The following is a 20,000-nucleotide window of genomic DNA, read 5'->3' as shown; positions in this document are numbered from 1 at the left end:
CATCGATGCTAAGTTCATCTTCGATAGTGCATGTTTAGGTTTGTCCAGCTCCGCAAATATTCTCCAAATAGCAGATTACACCCTTCCAGTTGTCTTCTTGCTGTTCTTGCTATGTTTTTAGTTATTTTTTCGCCTAGTTCTTACTCTTTAAACGAGTGAAATGTCCGCCATTTTTCAAGTTCACAACCAAAACAACTCAACCTCGTGCCCAGGTCTTCTCAGTTAATGGTGCCTTAACCTGCACGAACGCTGCATTTTTGACGTCATTTTCTCGTTAAACACAAAATTCTTCCAAATTTGGTCATCATAAACTGGTTATGGTGAATTATGCGCGTGCTTTTAGCCAATCAGAATTGGGGAAGTATTTTGAATGAATAATAATAAGATTTAATGCCTCCACTGTGATGCATTCTGATTCTAGTCAAGCACTCAGACATGTGAATCTTCTTTTAATTTGACAGGGGAGTGGCCATTAGCTGGGCTCTGACTGTATGTATCTTAACTAGTTTGCTGTTTGCTTACATGAAGGTCTTTAAGCTCCATATAAAGACTTGGCCAGGTGAATTTGATATCATGCAGTCCTAGTTACTCAAAAGTTTTGACTTGTTTACCAATTAAATAATGATTTGTCCAGTGCTTTTAATGTACAACCTGTGGCTCTAGTAAATTATAGAAGATATATTGTGTAGCCGTTCAGTGATACAAAATTTCTCTTTGTGATGAAAAATATTTCACAGTTCAGCACTGTGAACAAGTGAGTGACAATTAAAACAAGAGAACATTCTTATCTCCAAGTGGCCGCGCAGTGTGTTCTATATAATAATATGTATGTGTTACATACTATTATTGCCATTGCATTGTTTCCTTAGACTAGAAACTTTGTTCCATTTTTTCTCTTTTTATCCTTGTTTATGAATAGGTACTGCATGGCAACAAGCCCCCTAGGGGAACCCTGTGATAGACTATAATAGGCGTACAGAATGATACTCGCGGAAAAGTTTTGGTCTGATCTTAAAATCTCGGAAGCGTTTTTGATGGGTCTCTTTTTTGGGTGATTTTTGCGACTCAGAGTCTAGAATTTTTTTGCCGACGGGTCTCGGAGTCTAGGATTTGTCTTTTTATCCTAATTCCGTTTGGTCTTCAGGAGTCGAATTTTTCAGAGTTCATGGGTACAGCTTATAAAATGAACTGAACTAGTAGATTAAGACAGTAAAACAAGACAAAGCAGTATACTTGTGCATGGGCTTCCGCTACGCTTCCATTGGTGTTTTCGGTCATTTTTTAAGCTTTATTTGCACCTTTATCTGATGTTTTTTTGGCGCTTAGTCTCGGCTTTGATATTTAAGAAGTAATGTCTTGAGCTCGCATTTGATAAAAACACTTGAGTCTCAGTCTTGAATTTGGCAACCAGGGTCTCGCAAAGTCTCAAGTTTCCCAGTATACTCCTGTGAGCATGCTACTAAAAGCTACAAAAACCAGAGATAACTTGCTCAGCCTTGTCGCCCCCATTAACTAATTGTCCACTTTTGCTTGCTTTATTATACCTAATTCATTCATCAAGTTAATAATTAACTTGCTGCAGACTTTTTTTATGATAACATATATTTATTGAAAGGACCTCGATTGTTGGTCTTGTACCATTCAGGTTGGACAACTGAAAGCTTGTTGAACTGGTCACAGTTTTTTAAACTTGCTGTCTCAGGGATGTTCATGACCTGTGTTGAGATTTGGAGCTTTCAAAGTGGAGCATTTTTGACAGGTATGTTCCCTTCACTTATGTCGCTCATCGGTTATTCAGTCGTAGTCATACAATGCACCAGTGTATAAGGTTGATAGCTTATTTGGTAAAGTGCTGGTCTCTCAACTAGTGAGGTCAACAAGCTCAAACCCAACCACTATCAACCATTGCATGCACTTTAATAATGTGATAAGATCATAACAAGCTGAAAGATTCGCGGAAAGGTATTACATGGCCGCCGAGATACGAAATTTCTCTTCGAGTGTTGAAAAATATTTCACGAGTGAGCGCAGCGAACGAGTGAAATATATTTTTTTTAACACGAGAAGAGAAATTTCGTATCTACAAGCGGCCATGTAATGTTCTATTTATTATATAAACACCAATGAAATACGAAACCATTTCACTTTAATACTGAGTTTTTTCGGTGTGAAAGGCGCGATTTATTATGTAGCCATAGCAAAGGTGATACTTTCACATGTGAATTAGATAACATGTTATTTTCACATGTGAAGATATCAAGTTTTCGCGCGAAAGCTCACCTGGTATTTCATTGGTGGTTATATGATAAATTCTATTATTCCCTGGAGGGGTTCTTGTTATTGTTGCTGCGTGTGTATGATGACTTGACCCGTCTCCTCCCTGCAAAACCCAGCCCCATTGAAGGGGGAGTGGACCACGCAACACGATCTGGGTGAGCCGTCTGCCATTTTGTCTTTCTTCAACGGAGAAAGCCCATACTTAAATTGGGGTGCCACAGGCAGCCCATTAACGCTTTATATGCGTTCTTTTTCATGCGTTACTGAGACTTTTTGTGTAATTCCAGAATATTTGCTAACCTGGTTTTCAAAAATCTAGATGGAAATGTAAATTGAGAAAGATATAGTGATCGATATTATTTGAACATGGGAGAAGACAACAGGTACAGCACCGTAGCTGACAGGATTTGAACGACAGATCTTCCAAACACTGGGCGCAGCTCTTTCGAACCTAGCTGTGGAAAAATGTCATATATGAGGTTCATAAGTGACCTTTTTCACTCTAAGGATCATGCAGCAATGTTGGAGGCGTACCCTATGGTGATAATTAAAAATAGGTGATAAGCTTTAAGCTTGGTAGTGAATGAGAGATTACATGTAACTGTTGGTGTCTGCAGTTGTTGTTGTTGTTTTTTGTATTAACTAGTGCTATCGTCGTTTTCTTTCTAAGGGACCCTTGGTAAAGTGCAGTTGGCATCGTTTGGAATTCTTTTTAGTTGGGCAGCCTTTGTATGTATGGTAAGGATAACTTTTTTTAAATCTTACTCTTTTTCATGGATCTAAATATCTATCGCCACTCTGTGTTAGAAAAATTCCAGTAAGGGGTCTTTCGATCCCTCTTCTGGGCCCAGTTGTTCAAAAGCTGCGGGATAACGCAAGGGTTTCCTTAATACTTATCCGTTGGATTAGTGATTTTTGTTATATATTAATGACATCCATAAATCTTCCAAAGAATTTACTTTTTATTTATTCGCAGATGATACAAGTCTAACCTATGCAAATGACAACTAACGTACTCTTGAACTAACTGTCAACAATGAGCCTGAGAAAGTAAGTGAATGGCTTAATGCTAACAAACTAACGCTCAACGTCAAAAAGTCTAATTATGTCATTTTTCGTCCGCACCAAAAAAGGATACCTTTCATTCCTTAAATTAAGATTTTTAATCCAACTTTAAATACTTGAGTAATTCTAGAGATGAAGGACTTTGTTAAATATTTGGGAATAATGATTGATTCTGAACTATCATGGAAGCATCATATTGACTTTGTCTGTCACAAAATTAGTAGATCGGTTGGAATAATTGCTAAAATGAGGCATTACATTCCACGGCATCTTCTTTTGAATTTATATCATGCACTTATTGCTCCTTATTTAAATTATGGTATCTGTGCATGAGGCAACTGTCCACAGACCTACCTCAATAAGATACTTATTCTGCAAAAACGTGCTCTGCGTTTGATTTATTTTTTCTAAACCCAGAGACCATGCAATCCCTTTTTTTATTGAATCAAACTGCCTTCCTTTGCAGTTTTTGTTCTTTCAACAGTTAAGCTATTTAATGTATGACGTTCATGCTAAGACAGTTCCTAAAAGTCTTCTCAATAAGTTTGCGAAAATCAATACAAAACATCATTATAATACACGATTATCTGCAAAAGAATGTTTCTCTGTCAAATTCTCTAGAACTGAAAAAATGAAAAAATCTTTTACTAGAATTGGTGTGTCTATCTGGAATTCTATTCCACTTTCTGTTAAGACTCTCAACATACCTAATTTTCGTAAAAAAACTAAATCACTACTCCTTAATGTTCTAGGTAATGAAGATAATTATTTGAATGTGAATTATTTAAGAGGATATTTTGTGAAGTTAACCTGATATGTTGTATTTAGTAAAATCCAACTAGTGGTCTGTTATCAATGCTGCGTTCTGATTGGTTGAGCTACTACTGGGCTATATGTAATATAGCCCCCTAGTGGCGAAAAGCGCGGGCTTTTTGGCGGCAAAAAAGGATTAAAGTCTAGCTTTAACTAGCTAATTTTTTTTTATTCTCGATATTTTTGACCAACTAGTTGCATTTTACTAAAACAATTATTCCTCTCGCCCTCATGGCCTTTGAGTCAATATCCCATTCGGCCTTCAGTCTCATGGGCTATTGACTCAGAGCCATGAGGGCGAGAGGAATAATTGTTAAATACCTCCACCTGTAATTTTAGTCCTTTTCAAATAACAAAATCCCCTGTACTTGAATTTATATGTAAGGTGTTTCTATCTGTATGTTTTTGTATTTCTTTTCTTTTCTTCTTTCTTATGTAATTTAATAACTTCTTTATTTAAAGTGTTGTCCTGCCTAGATTAGCATTATAGCTATTTACAGGACATAAAATTGTAACCTTTATATTTTTTTAAATAAATACATTGTTGTTGTTGTTAGTTGTTGTTGTTGTTAGTATTTATCCGGTGGATATCGTTATCCAACATTTGAACAACCGAGACCTGGAAGTCACTTTGGTGTTTTGCAAGAGTCCTCCTACGCACCCCCTCTCTGGCACTGAATTGAAATCTGAGTGTGTCTATTGTAGATACCACTGGGATTGAGTGTTGCTGCTGGGGTTCGTGTTGGAAATTTCCTTGGTGCTGGCAACCCAAAGGCAGTAAAAAAGACGATTAAAGTGGCTCTGGGATTAATAGGTAAACGCGTTTAATACAACTGGGTTTAAAATATTAGACTACAAGTAGTCCCCTCATTTACCTTAGAGATAGTAAAGCGAGCGAAAGACGCGAGTGCGCGTGGAAATCGCCATCTGCGAGGAAGGTGCCGCGATTTTCACTCGCACTCGCGAATATTGCTCACTCATCATCCCTGGGGTAAACGAGGGACCGAAGCTTACTATATATACGCTTTTCCTGTCCTTTTCTTATTTCTCTGTTTTCTTTGTTTCCCCGTATAGTTTATTAAAGCAAGCTATTAACGCGTTTTGGTTAGTAAAAGAGGCGACTCGGAAGAAGAAAATTCAAGTTTACCAATAGTAGTCGAGCCTATGACTTTCTTGCCACAGTTGTTCAATCAAGATATAGCGTTATCCACTGGATTAGTCACTATTCAGCGGATAAGTATTAGCAAGAAACCAATTGCGTTATCCGCCTGATAGTGACTTATCTGGGCCGAGTTGTTCAAAGCTGGGTTAAGATAACCCAGGGTTAGTGCGAGATTTGAATTCAGATTTGAAAACTTAAAAAGCATTTCAGCTTTAATTCTTTTCGTCTACAAGTTGATGATTGGAAGCTCTAAAAATAGCACAGAAAATTATCCGAGAAAATGCTTTTGAACACAAGAAAAAGAAGCCCGGTTTAAATTTAACCCCTGGTTAAGCGCAAATCGGCCTTCGAACAACTAGGCCCTGGTGAACAGTCCTATTCAGCTGTTGAACAACTGGGTTCCGGTTAGTATAGTCTTGATGCTCCACACCTGGAACCTGAACTCAGATACAACCGATGGTTACAGTGGGCTCAATCTCCAGCCTTTGGTGTCTCGATGTGCCCTTGGGGAGTACCGAATCCGCATCGAGACACCAAGGCTGAAGACTGTGCCTATGGTTGTAGGAGCTATGGCTATTCGACTAGGTTCATGTACGTAGGACGTACTCACTACCTTACTGCTTAACAACAATCCTTTGAATTTCCATATGTATTCATTAATTTTTGCTTTGATCTGACAGTTTCTGTAGAACTTATTATACTTACGGTCTTCCTTGGACTTGGAGATATAAGTGGTCGTGTCTTCACCAGCAGCAGGTTTGTAAATACCATATACGCGTTTATTATCTATTTGCATTTTAGTTATTAAACAGGAAATACAGGAAATTAGTGCAAATTTCCCACGACATTTTGTACAGTTGGTTATTTGTATACAGTAAGAGCAAACCTGTTTGACAGGTCGCCGAGCTCATCAGTGTTAAAATCTCCGGTCACAACAAAAATCAAAATTGGTTATTTTTTTCTAGCATTTACCTCGAGGAGTTTATACTACCGGGTATTTTCCCAACTTTTACCTAGCATTTGAAAACTGGTTTGCCAGTCCTACACTAAGAAAGTGCTGTACGGTAAGAGAAACGAAATGGGTTGACTCCTGCTCCAATTGACGACTTCATCAAGTAAGAGTAAACCGTAAACAAAAGTGGTTCAGCAAGTAAGAAAAGCGAAAAAAATTTATCTGACTTGAATGCCGTCTGAAGAAGATGATGTTCCTTTATTGGCGAGGCACGTGTACCATTGAGGTCGTTTTTGTAAGCTTTTTTATAGGCTTTTTTTTAAAATAAGCTCAATGCAATCAAGACGTCCCCGCGCGAGTTTGACCAAACAGTTGTTATGCTCGAGTTCTTTAGCGAAGGATTTGGCCGCCGTTACAAGCTGTGGAGAACTATCGGAATTATTTGGTAGATGTGTTTGTGTTACTAGGAAAAAAACAGTCAGATCAGATGAGAGAGAAATGCATAGCAAGTGCCAGTTACAATAATTAGTATGTATTTTGTTTGTGTGGCTTGAATCATCAATTTCATTGGTTATTAAACGCTGAAAATTCCTGATAAAATAGGCGACCATTCATTTTGTTTTTTACCTCTGTACGCGTCTTGTGTGTGTTTTTTTTTTAAATTTTACACGGAGACATTTTCATTTCTTTCAGTGATGTTTTAGTTGTGTACAAGAGGAACATTCTTATCGTTTCAGTCATGTTTTTCTTTGATGGAATTCAGGTACATGTGACTGTCTGCTTACTTTGAACTGACCAATGTAAGGCTTTGGGTAATAAGTGTACAGTCGAGTTGATTAGTAAGTCTGATTTTTGTTGCCACTGTTATTAACAGTACATTGGGCTGATATCCATTTAACCATTTAAGGGGAGAATAGTCCATTTTGCATAGTTTTCCAGACACTCGCTGTAAAGCTTAATGCTAGCCTTTTTAAGACGAAATTTCGATTCATTTTAGCTCCCACAGCTTGCTGACATAAATTCATGTTGGAACTTTGGGAGAAAAATAAATTTAGGGAAATTTCACCAGGGGCACTCAACGAGAATATAGTTCAAAACCACTTAAACATAGCATTGTTGAACGTATTTTAGTATTTAAACGGTAGATATAGGCATATTTTTATCCCCTAAAAATTTTTCATCTGTTCAGATTTCCTAGCTGAAAGTCTAGTGATCCGAAAATTATAGGGATCAAAACTTACCTTTTCGAAAATTTTAGGCAGAAAAAAGGCTCCCGAAAACTCTTGGTTACCTTTTTAGAGTAAAAATCCGTTAGAAATGGACAATTATACCATATATGTTCGAAAATCCTAGGAGAGGCAGGCAAGCAAGAAATTTCACAACAAATGTTCCGAAAATTCTAGATCTCAAATCGTCTTCCGAACAGATATTTTCCAAAATTGACGTTGGGTGCCCCTGATATCACTGTGGTTGCAGAAAATTTGCATGCCCACATTGCCTCAAGAACTTTTCTCCACCATTGTAACTTAATGGACTGATTTTATAGGAGAAGTTTGAGTAAGAGTTTGTATTAACGATATGCATTTGCACATGTTTGCATTGGTGACCTTTCTTTTCAGGGTGTCTGTAGTGGGATTGTACGAGGGGCTGGCCGACAGAGGATAGGAGTGCTGATCAATTTTCTATCATTTTTCGTGGCTCTTTCCGTTGGGATCACTTTAATGTTTTTTGTCTTTCATGAAAGCGCAGGTAAAAAAGACATGTTCATGGAATAAACTCTTGGAGCACGGAAACAGAAGCTCTTGACTTCTGATGGGATTTATTATAACTACTGAGGAATTTTGATTAAAGCGTAAATCTAACCAAAACGACAAAGCGATGATGCAAAACGGAAAAAAAAAAATTTTGATTCTATGTGATTGATGTACGTTATAGTAAAATTGTTGTTTTGGACCTCAAAAAGGGCAGTGCTTCCGTATAAAATGAACAAAAGTATTTTTCGCTTCATGTAAGGGAATCCAAGGAAGTCTTGGATTCCAGAATCCACGCTGTCGATTCCGGATTCCAGGAACTGCATTCCAGTCTTTGTTAGTGGAATTTGGATTCCGGATTCCTTGAGCTTTATTCTGGATTCTAAAGCGCAAGATTCCTGATTCCACAAGCAATAATTTTCCAGATTCCGGAATCCATATTCCCTTACTTGGGGTGAGTATTTTAGTCAAATTCCTGTCCTTGTTGTTGGGGGCCCGGTCGCCGTTCATATTAACGGAATGTCCGCAATAGCGAGCTGTCTGTAGGGTGGGAGTTGACTATTACTTATTTATTATTATTATTATTATTATTATTATTATTATTATTATTATTACTTTTTTTATTTATTTATTAACTTTTTGATGCTTTTTATTTAAAAAAATATTATTATTATTATTATTATTATTATTATTAAAGAATTAGGAATTTAGGAATACGAGATTTTTAATTCTTTTTAACTTGTTTTCTTTTTTAATATCAGAGACGGATTGGTAATGACTTACTTTAAAACTCAGGACTGCCTGCAAGATTTAGTGACCGCATCTGAGCCCCAAGAAAATCGTTATTGACACAGTGATTCCTATTTTTATTATTTATACTATTCTTAATGTTATATAGTGCTTAATTCTTACTCCAAATATTTCTGTAAATTATGTACTTATTTTTTAAAGTTGAATAAAATTATTACTTATCCTTAAAAAAAATCATTATTAGTATTATTATTATCATTATCATTATAATTATATTTTGCATTTTTTCTTGTTGTCTTAAAGGTCTGTAGATTGGTATTTCAACTGGAGTATTTCTTCAGGTAGGCATGCCTCATGACGACTCCCATTTCACTTCCGTAAAGTTTAGTAAGTATAAGCAGCTTTTCCCGGCCTATTGCTGCTTTCGTGGTAGACTTGCTACAAGTCGACCTACGAGTTTCTTAAAGGTGATATAACACGAGACGATTCGCAACATTGTTGCGACATTGCTTCGAATGGCCACAACATTGTTCCAGCATTGCAACGCTATGTTGCACTAAAAATCGTCATGGGAATCGTCCCGTGTAACATCACCTTAACGAGCGGAGCGAGCTATAGGCCGCGAAACGGCCAAGCGAGGGACGAAGTCGCTAGAGGTCGACCTTCGTCCGGAGCCATATTAATTCGGACGAAGGACTTTGTGAAAGTCCACTTTCAAGTGATCGTTCCTTTTTGGGTGTCCAGCTGAAATGTGTAACGTATTGTGTGTAAAGGCGTGAAAACACACTCAGTAAGCGATGTCTCGAGGACAGACGTCCAGTTGACAAAACTAAGATTAATTCTAAACCTACGACTGTTTCCATGCAGTTTATTTCATTACAGAAAATTCATTCCTCACATGATTTAGTCCGTAAGGCGAGGGAGTCACATTTGATAGATAAGGCCATGACTCTTGAACCTAATGGCCTAAACCCCCGTGACGAATTGTAATCTTTATCCTTATTAATTTTCTCTCCCTTTTAAACAATTTCTGTTGCGACGCTCTCCATCTAAAAAATATACTGAGTAATAGTTCTATCATAGCTTCGCTAACATCTGTAAACCTGCACAGCCTGAAGAAGGCTGGTGTAACAAGCCGAAATATTGTTGTCAAAAAAAGCAATACACGTTGCTATGTCAGCTTTGCAGTAGGCTTTAGACTTCTCGTTTTTTTTTGTTTTTCATATTTTCCGATTAGATCTCTTTTCTAGAGATCCAACGTTGACAACCAGCAGGATCGTCGTCCACGGTTTTTGCTAGTAATTACTTTAATGTTGTCGGAAGGATTGTTAGCAGTATGATCAAAAATAGAAGTTTGGAATGCATGGCATAGCTCTTTTACTTGTTTACTTGTGCTTACACTACTGACAATATTTTATCTCATCTTTCCCTGTTTCATTTCAGGCTTGTTTATATTTATTTCTTCTGTGGAGAACAGATTGGGACAAACAAGCTGAATTAGTAAGTGATGCCTTTTTGCAGGATATTGAGAAGTCTTAAGCCCAACATCCGTCCTCTAATATTTAACAGTTTTGTAACTTCTTCTTGAGTCTTAACTCAGAAGAATCTGGAGATAGAGAACCAAACTATAATTTGTAGCTGTGGCGTAAAAGGAAATTACATTTAGGGCCTGATGTGTACATGGAGGTGGCTGACCCCAGGTTCGTGAGGAAACCTTCGCAGACGGGATAAAAGATATCACCCGGGTTTACATTCAATCTTACAACCCCGCCATCTGAGGTGCACTTTCTCAAGATTGTTGAATGGTCGCTAAGCTCGTAAAAAATGGTAGCGGGCAAACCACGTGTTTTGGCGGTTAATGCTCTTCTACTCTCAGCTGTTGCTCTTGCTGCAATCTCTCAGTGCTGTCGCTTTCTATTGTCACTTTTAATGAGATGGAAAACCTCCGCAAAAGGCAGTTAACAAAACATGTTAACTCGTATCCGTCCTCGGTTACCCCACTGGAAACGTTTACCTGGCAAAATTTGGCCTGGCTGAGGGCGTTACCTGGTCGGACAGACCGGGCACCTCATCTTGGCCGTTCACCCAGCTATCATGTAGACGTGATTATTAAAATAATACGGACAGGTGGGTTACTCCATCCAAGCGGGTTATCTCACATACCTGGGGTCCCCCACATATACCTCCAATATCACTTGGGTCTAAACGTTTAGACCCAAGTCAAATTTAGCGGGATTTGTATGGAGTCATCAGAGCATAACTGGGCTAATATCTCACACAAAACTTGCCCCACAATGCTAGTTTTTGGCAAGTAGGCGTTTGGGATGTTGTTTTAGAACATCCTGGCAAATCCCGTAATTTCACAAATTTAATTTTTTATGACGTCACACTTTAGTACTCTATAGGTTGAAAATTTTATTGTAGACTAGGGAAACCGGGAATTGTCATCAAAACTATAAAAAAATTAAATCGGCAAGTTTAAATTTACGCAACTCAGCCTAAAAGCTGCTCTAAGATAGGGGGATCAGGGGAGTTTAGTCTAGTGTAGGGTAGCAAAATTTAGCTGAACTAGCTCTGGTATCCGGGTCGAGATGGTTGTGAAGGTGCATTGTGGGACTGTTATGGGGGACGCATTTCAACATGGCGGCAAATTTGTCTCATGGAGAATAAGTTGAGAGAATTTGGTAGAAGATCAAAGCATTTTCTCTTAGGTGATAATTTTATTATTTCTCACAACCCTTTCTCATGATTATGTATTGATTTTGTTCGGAGAAAATTGTTGTTTGTCACTTTTGGGAGTTGAAGAGTTATTTAAACTGAACTATCAGTTGTGGGTTTTGTTTGAAATTCCTTATTCAGACGATGGTCCTTCTTTTGCAGGCACAGCGAAGAACGGCTGCCAAGACTGTGAGAGCTTCAACCTCTGAGGACTTGTTAAATGGAGATCCAGCTGGACACTCCGCCAAAAAACACAAAGGTGCGATGATTATTTTTAGTCATACTCAAGACACCATCACATGTAAGAAGAAGCGGATAAAACTCATGAGAAATTTCCTCTTAGGCCTCTGATAACAATCTCATGATTGAAAATGTTGAGGTTATGGGACCTTTGTAAGATAGTCTCGTAAAAAGTATGTGATGAGGCGTGGTTTCCGAACCTTCGATCTTCTCCGTCCTCCGGAGTCACCCCCCGCCCCCACCAATGAGGCATCCCCATAGCTTTCAGCGGATACAATATGTGGATTGTGTACCACTTCGTTTACTTAAAGGTCGTCCATCGTTTTGGTGGGGTGTCTTCCGCTTTTAATGAAACACGAACTTCGCACAAAAAGAGCAGAGACAGTTTATATGTTTTTTTTTTTTCAGACTTGATTCTTGCAAACTGGATCAGCAAAACCTCGTCACTTCCATTTCTGAATCACATGGATGCCAATAACTCTCAGTTTCGACTTGCTTTACTGTCAAATGATGGGAGCACTTCAGAGAGAGATAGTCGTCAAGAAGAGATTGAATCAGAAGCAACAGCTAATATAGAAAGAAGTGGCAGTCTTACCTCAGCACAAAAGAGAGCTCTTATTGTAAAGCGACTTATCCCTCTCGTAATATCTCTGCTTATTTTAGGCGGCGCTGTAGCCGTTCGGTTTCTAATTCCGTTGCCTTAATAGCTCGAGACGTCTTCATTTGGAAATGATACACTTAGTTCAAATACTACTTGTAGCAATTTAACCACTGTTATTAGTTAACATCCCCATATAATAACCTATGATTGCGGGATTCAGGCTGATCAATTTGTCATTTACCGGGTGCGTAGTGAGAAATCAGCCTGAAATTTTCTTGAAATGTTATTAAAATTTATTTGAGAAATACCATACATTATAAATTACGAGAAGGTTAATCAACATTCAAAATTAATTAATATAAATTTAAACAATTGTCAAATACTATTAGTAATGTACAGTGTAAGTAAACATATGAGTTACTGTATTGATTTCTTATCCTAGCATCATTTTTTATCGTTTTATCTAAGAACATTTTTTAATCATAAGGGTGAATGGGCATTTGCATGATGACGTCATTGTACTACTATGACCAGAAACCTTCAGGGCCCAGTTGTTCGAAGGCCGATTAGCGCTTAACCCAGGGTTAAATTTAACCCGGGTTTCCTTTTCTTGTGTTCAAAAGCATTTTCCTCGATAATTTTGTCTCTTATTTTTAGAGCTTCCGATCATCAACTTGTAGACAAAAAGAATTAAAACTGAAATGCTTTTTAAGCTTTCAAATCTTAATTTAAATCTCGCACTAACCCTGGGTTATCTTAACCCAGCTTCTTTTGCAAATTAGAGCTTTTGTTATTTTTTTTTTTATAAGGGAAAATATAAGGGAAAAATAAAGCATATTTCAAAACTAGTGGCCAGTTTTCTAATGTTTGTGAGAAAGAAAGAAGGTACAGGGAATTTACATTTTTGACATCACTGATTTCTTTATCTTTTTTACACACTGTAACGTTTGTTATATAACAACTTTCGAAAGTATTTTATTGATTTAATTCAGTATGAACGAAAACAATTTCGTAATTAAGAAACAACAACCAAAGAAACAAAGATTGACTATTCACTCATCAAATTTAGTTTCAACTCACAAAATGACCGGCAATCATTACATATTTCCAAAGAAGAAATATGCTGGGAGAGATTTGAATTTTGTTAGAGTGGACCGGAGATGTAAAGCAATCGTGGATTGTTGTTGTTCTATGCCTCTGGGCGTAAGAAGAGTGAATGCAATGATTAAAGGCGTCTGAGTACTTACAATTCGGTAGATTCCGAGCCTTTTCCTGAGTTTCATTTGACCTGATCCAGCCCGCAAATTCTACCCCGCTGTTCCACTGCTTTGTAGTGAACTGACTGTACCGATTCAGCTAGGCGTCTGGTGGCTTTCTTTATGCAAAATAATGATTCCTAATTCAAGGAAGAAAGAAAGATTCGATTCACATTCAGACTATTATAACCAGAGATGCCAACCTCTAGAGATTTAAAATCTGGAGACTCTGTTTTTCACTAGCCCCCTACCCAGGAAATTTATGACATTATATCAAGTCTTACATGAAGTAGATACTATCCAAATCGTTTTGATGCCAGAAATAATAGGGACCTTTAGATCCGACTCCGAGTAATTCGTAGTCGTAGTCGTACTCGGAGTGAGAGTACGAGATTTCCAATTACTGAGCAATGCGCATGCGTCATGACCGTGACACTGTCACGTAGAGGTGAAAACTCGTAGCCCTCCTTCTGTTGACGACGAGATTTTTGTGAGAAGTCGTAGCCAGAGGACGAGATTTCTAAGGTAGGTTTTATCGCTTTCAGAATCATAGGCGTACGGGCCGGGGGGGGGGGGGGGGGGCGAGGTGGGCTGCAGCCCCCCCAAATTTTGGGCAACTCAGATTTTTTGGGCAGCAAGAGAAAATTTGGGCAAAGCCAGTTTTCAAAGACGTTTCCATGTTTTTTTATTAGTCTAAAGAGAGAAATATTTTCTATTTTAATCTGAAAAAATCCTGAAGTCAGCGTAATAATCCAGTTAGCACGTGATGAGTTTCTGGTTATAGGGAAGGGTATCATTTGTTGATTTACATAGGCCTACTCTGGGACCTTAACTCGCCGCGAGATTGTGCGAGCTAATGCGAGTTTAGGCGAGTTAAGGCGAGATAAGGAAAAATCGAGCTCGCCTATTAGTTGCGAGTTTGTGCGAGTTAAGGCGAGTTAAGGCGAGTTAAGGGAAAATGATCCATCTTATGTTGAGGTTATAAGGCTTAAAACTTATAATATGCTTTAGTAACATACATATAAAGATGCCTTGGAATCTTTGTATGTCTTATATAATTATATATAGTAGGCTCCATGTTGTCCAATTACGAAAAAATTAAACCAAAAATTTCAGATGAGCTCCAAAGTTGAATGAAGCCAAATCTTGTTTAAATTAATAAACTGAAATATTTTCCTAATTGGACAAGCTTAAGTATGGATATGCTAGTGATATGGAGTCCTGTTCTTTATTAATTATATAGCATTTAGACTCCAAACTAGACCATTTGGTCGATGCAAAATATTGTACCTTTAGCAATCCTTTATTCAGTTAAGGGCTAAATGTAACAAGTCTTCTGAATCATGCCTGGGTTATGGTTGCCAGTCTGAATACAATGTAGGCCATACAGGATGTCACGTTGAACCAATGTACAGATCTTCTATTACGAGGTAAATATTTATAAGAATTATTTATAAGAAATATGGACTGCAATCAGTATGTGGACTATTTAAAGGATTCTCGATTATGGCTACATCCTAGCCTTTCATTGATGATTGTCAGCTGGAATCCTCATTAAGCTTCATCAGATTATAAGATGATACGTAAGCTATTTGCAAAGTAATTAAACTTTCCATTACAAGTAAACTTTTTTTGTAAATCATTAGCCAGCTTAAAACTAAAAATTTGATATTCTGGTGTTATGTTTTCGTATTTCACTCTAAATTCGAGATTTCTTATTTTAAGCCAAAAATTAGAAACAAATCATAGGAGAATATTTTTTTCTTCAATTGAGAGATTCAAAGCAATCTTGAATTTAGAGTGTTTCTTTGTCTTGCGTAGAAGTGTAAGACTAAAACTTAAACTATTTTATGAAAACTTTTTCGTGGATTCACTGTTAGTGCTTTTATTTAATGTCACTTACTTTGTGGACCAAAACACAAACAGTGAATGTGGGATTTGTTAGACCCCGTGACCCCATGCCTCTGGAATTTCTGCCATGCTTAGCATTGAAGCCTTTTCATTAGGCAACAAGTTAGTGCATGTTCAGGCTGTTCCTGGTAGTTCCATGGACAGTCCAGTTGTGACTCCAAGGCATGACAATGTTAAGTAAGAAAAAACCTCATCGAATCTTTAGTGGTGAAATACCCTTACCACAGAGGCTATTGGAAATTCCAGAAGGATGGGATTGGTCAATTACATATTTTTTTAAAGGTAAAAACCCTGTTTTCCTTAAAAATCACTATCTGTTAAACTTTTGAAATTTGTGTTCTTTGGCGTCTTCCCTTTATGGAGTAATTGTGAAATTACACTGAGAGTAGTATGAGATATTAAAATTGGTATCCACTTGGCAGTGGCGAGATTGGGCGAGTTTGTGTGAGATAATGCGAGTTTAGGCGAGTTAAGGCGAGATAAGGAAATTTGAACATAATCTCAAGTTGCGAGTTAAGGCGAGTTAAGGCGAGTTAAGGTCCCAGAGTAGGCCTTTACATATTTATAGTTCTTTTTTTGTTGAGCACTGTACTGCACTGTACTAACTGGAATGGGCTCTTTCCAGTCGTGAATTGATTAGAATAAACTTCCGCATATCTTTCTAGAATCATCTCCGCTCGTAGAACAGTGTACGGTAGATAGCATCAGCAACAGTGGGTGTGAAAATGAAGAAGTGGCTGACTAGTACTCAGCTCGAATTACGAGAAGAATTAGGCGCGAAACGTCCCCAGCGGCGAAGAGCAAGGAGAAACGGATGTTTTCGCAGGCTAGAGAAGAATATTAAATTTGTTAAAAATCTATCAAGCAATAATTTATTAAAGTAGACCAAACTGTTTACAAAACCGCTAACAAGAGCGCCTCGATACATACTATTGAAATCCTTGTCTCTAGCAATCGGCCGGAGCTATCTCGATAATCATATCTTTTACACACGTTTTTAAAAAGATTGAAGCTACCATGAGGTGAAATTGCATGTCAAAAGAGCTTCGTTTTCCACAAATAACGGCCAAACATCAAGATTTTTTTAACCATATTTATAACGATAAAAACTTCATCCCAAAATATCCCAATAACACTCCTATAGATTCCTTTTTAACTTCACGAACATCCAGGCGACTATTGGAGAAAAAAGCTCCCGTGAACAATTTTGTAGGAACAGTTCCCAGTGCCGAGAAATATTGCTGGAAGTAAAATAGACAATGGCGTCATTTCGCTGCTATGACAATTCCGATGTCATTAAAACCCTGCTCATGATAAATTTTCATCTTTACTAGTAATAAAACTATGGTAGCAATTTTTCCAAATGTTTGTCTATGGCGACGTAGTTATTCTCAAAATTGGGAGGTTATTCAGGATTATTGAGCTGCCTCACATAGATTTATCAGCATGAAGTGTTCCAATTTCGTCAAATGACTACCGTTTTATAGATTAATTTATTCAGAGTCTGCTCTTTCTTATTTCAGAAACTTGGTTTCTGATGTTATTCTATTTTTTTGGGGGGTAACCGAAGTTTGGAAAACGTATAAGCTTACATGAAAAACAACTTGAATGATATCAGTTATGAAGAAAAAGACATTTAGCTTATTTGCTGCTGTGTATTTCAGCTTATTTTAAAATATTAAAAACGCTTTGAGTTTAGTGCTGTGTTTTCGAACTTATCTGTTTACAAGCCTGTTACTTTTAAGTGAACTTTTTAAAAATGTCTTCATTCAACAGTTTTGTCAGTCCACAATCAAAGCATTTCTAATCTAATCGTACAGGAAAAGAAATATAGAAACTAAATTCAGCCTGCCTGGAAAACAATACAGGCTGGTTGGTTGGTGTGGGTTTCCTCTGCTCTGTGCTTTAAATATTCTGCAATATTTGCCTATCTCAATTGTGGTGTTTTTGGCCAGCGGCCAATACACTTTGAGCATGCGCACTTATGCGCCATTCCGGAACGTAGTCCGTTCGAATCAAAGACATGACAGTGGCGACGAGGTAAAATTCAAGTAATTATGACCACTATTGGGAAGATAGAGAGTTTTGATGACACAAAAGAGAACTGGGAAACCTATGTGGAACGAGTAGAACAGTTTTTCTTGGCGAACGACATCGATGATGACCATAAAGTGCCAACTTTGTTGAGCTTGATCGGCGGGAAAACCTACACTCTGCTGAGGGATCTTCTTGCACCGGAGAAGCCAGCTACAAAGTCCTTTTAACAGATAGTTACCACTCTCCAGGAGCATTTGAGCCCAAAGCCCTTGGAAATTGCGGAAAGATTTCGTTTCTACAAGAGAAACCAACATGACGGAGAAAGCATTTTGTCTTACGTGGCCGAACTAAGGAAGCTTGCGACACACTGCAATTTTGGCGGGAATCTGAACGAAGCGCTACGAGATAGACTGGTCTGTGGACTTCGAAATATGCAGATCCAAAAGCGATTACTGTCAGAAGCCAAACTGAAGTATTCCAAAGCTGTGGAGATTACTGTAGCAATGGAAACTGCCATCCGCGATGCTTCAGAATTACAAAGTGAGTTCAACCCCAACCCAGTCCCTCACGTTGACAAGTTGACGGAACACAACAAACCAACCCCAGCGAAACCGGCCACCACCCCCCCTTGCTACCGCTGTGGTGGGAACACACATATGACACACAATTGTTTTTACAAGGACCAGATCTGCCACCACTGTGGAAAACAGGGCCATATCCAGCGAGTTTGTCGTTCCAAACAGCAAGGCAAGCCTAAGCAAGCAGCCAAAACCCCAGAGGTACATGCTGTTGAGGTTGATGTTAATGTTGATGCATATGAAGACATATTAGCCACCTTCGAGGTACACAATGTGCGGAAACAGAGCAATGATATTATCTGGGTTGATTTGGATGTTGATGGTAAACCACTTAAGATGGAACTGGACACAGGTTCGGCTGTGTCTATCATCGCATTTGACCTCTACCAGAAGAAATTTAACAGGCTTCCCCTGCACAAAACTGGACTGTCCTTGAAAACCTACACCGGGGAAAACATTATGCCAGTAGGAGTGCTCAAAGTACCCATGGATTACCAAAACCAAAGAGAGGTGCTGGACCTGTATGTCGTCAAGAATAAGGGTCCTGTTCTAATGGGAAGAGATTGGCTACGTACCATACACCTTGACTGGTGTTCTATCAAGTCGCTGCAGGCTTCACTAGCTACCTCAAGACCTAAAGAGCGTTTGGACGTTATGCTAGACAAGTTCTCTGATGTTTTTGAAAATAAACTGGGCACCTTTATATCAGCCAAAGCGAAGTTAACTCTTAAAGACGACAGCCAAGCACGCTTTCTCAAGGCCAGACCGATGCCGTATGCATTAAAGCCGAGGGTGGAGGAGGAACTGCGGAGATTCCAGAATGAAGGCATTCTCACTAAAGTGGAGTGGAGTGAATGGGCCACACCGATTGTGCCTGTCCCCAAGAAAGATGGTTCCGTCAGACTTTGTGGTGATTACAAGATCACAGTGAATCCAGAACTACAAGCAGAGCAGTACCCTCTTCCTCGCATTGAAGACATCTTTGCAAACCTTGCTGGTGGGCAGAAATTCTCAAAGATCGACCTCCGCCAAGCATATCACCAAATAGAGATGGAAGACGATTCAAAGAAATACCTCACAATCAACACCCATATGGGACTGTTCCAGTACAACCGACTAGTGTTTGGTATCACCTCTGCACCTGCTATCCGGCAGCGCACCATTGATCAAGTGTCAGAAGGGACGTCTGGAACAAGCTGTATCCTTGATGATATGATCATCACTGGAAAGAATGATGATGAGCACCTTGCCAACCTAGAAGAAGTTTTACGTCGCTTACAGGCTCATGGTTTAAGAGCAAACAAGACAAAGTGCGAGTTTTTCAAAGAGAAGATAACCTTCTGTGGACATGATATTGACAGTCATGGTCTCCACAAGTCACCAGAGAAAGTGGAAGCAGTTTTGAAAGTGCCTCGCCCAAGCAATGTAGCTGAACTGAGGTCGTTCCTGGGGTTAGTTAATTACTACAACAGATTCTTACCCAATCTGTCCACAGTGGTACACCCTTTGAACCAGTTGTTAGAGAACAACCATCAATGGAAATGGACGGAACAATGCGAAACCGCATTCTACAACGTGAAAGAAATGATCACCTCAGAGCAAGTATTAACACACTATGATCCCAGTCTGCCACTGAGGCTTGCTTGTGATGCATCGCCTGTGGGAATTGGTGCCGTGCTATCCCACGTGATGAATGATGGGACTGAGCGACCCATTGCTTTTGCTTCCAGGACACTAACAAAAACTGAGCAAGGGTGCGCGCAAATTGACAAAGAAGCTTTGGCAATAATCTGGGGAGTCAAGAAATTCCATGTGTATTTGTTTGGCCGATCTTTCACCCTGTATACTGATCATCAGCCGTTAACATCCATCTTCCACCCACACAAGAG

General features: G+C 38.6%; 2 protein-coding genes, 1 long non-coding RNA gene and 1 pseudogene across 3 annotated transcripts in view; all 4 read left to right on the top strand.

The window, feature by feature from the left end:
- The window catches only part of LOC140927975 (multidrug and toxin extrusion protein 2-like), a 15,452-nt gene extending 9,536 nt beyond the window's left edge, over positions 1-5,916 (top strand). The window contains exons 5-9 of the mRNA XM_073377683.1: positions 462-559; positions 1,646-1,759; positions 2,948-3,015; positions 4,861-4,969; positions 5,765-5,916. Of these exons, the coding sequence (XP_073233784.1) occupies positions 462-559; positions 1,646-1,759; positions 2,948-3,015; positions 4,861-4,969; positions 5,765-5,916 (541 nt within the window). The remainder of the gene's footprint in view (positions 1-461; positions 560-1,645; positions 1,760-2,947; positions 3,016-4,860; positions 4,970-5,764) is intronic.
- The window catches only part of LOC140925927 (uncharacterized), a 227,480-nt pseudogene that overhangs the window by 89,389 nt on the left and 118,091 nt on the right, over positions 1-20,000 (top strand).
- Positions 5,929-8,821, top strand: LOC140928152 (uncharacterized). Its single transcript, XR_012164622.1, has 3 exons — positions 5,929-6,073; positions 6,963-7,032; positions 7,889-8,821. It is a non-coding gene; the product is annotated as an uncharacterized lncRNA (long non-coding RNA).
- Positions 9,082-12,868, top strand: LOC140927968 (uncharacterized; the record flags this gene model as incomplete). Its single annotated transcript, XM_073377671.1, has 4 exons — positions 9,082-9,111; positions 10,214-10,270; positions 11,651-11,747; positions 12,137-12,868. Coding segments are annotated over 4 exons (480 nt in total), but the record flags the coding sequence as incomplete, so codon positions are not given.

The sequence above is a fragment of the Porites lutea genome, chromosome 2 (assembly GCF_958299795.1).
Source record: "Porites lutea chromosome 2, jaPorLute2.1, whole genome shotgun sequence".
Taxonomy (NCBI): domain Eukaryota; kingdom Metazoa; phylum Cnidaria; class Anthozoa; order Scleractinia; family Poritidae; genus Porites; species Porites lutea.
Note: the sequence above shows the minus strand (reverse complement) of the source record. Positions and strands in the feature narration are given on the sequence as shown.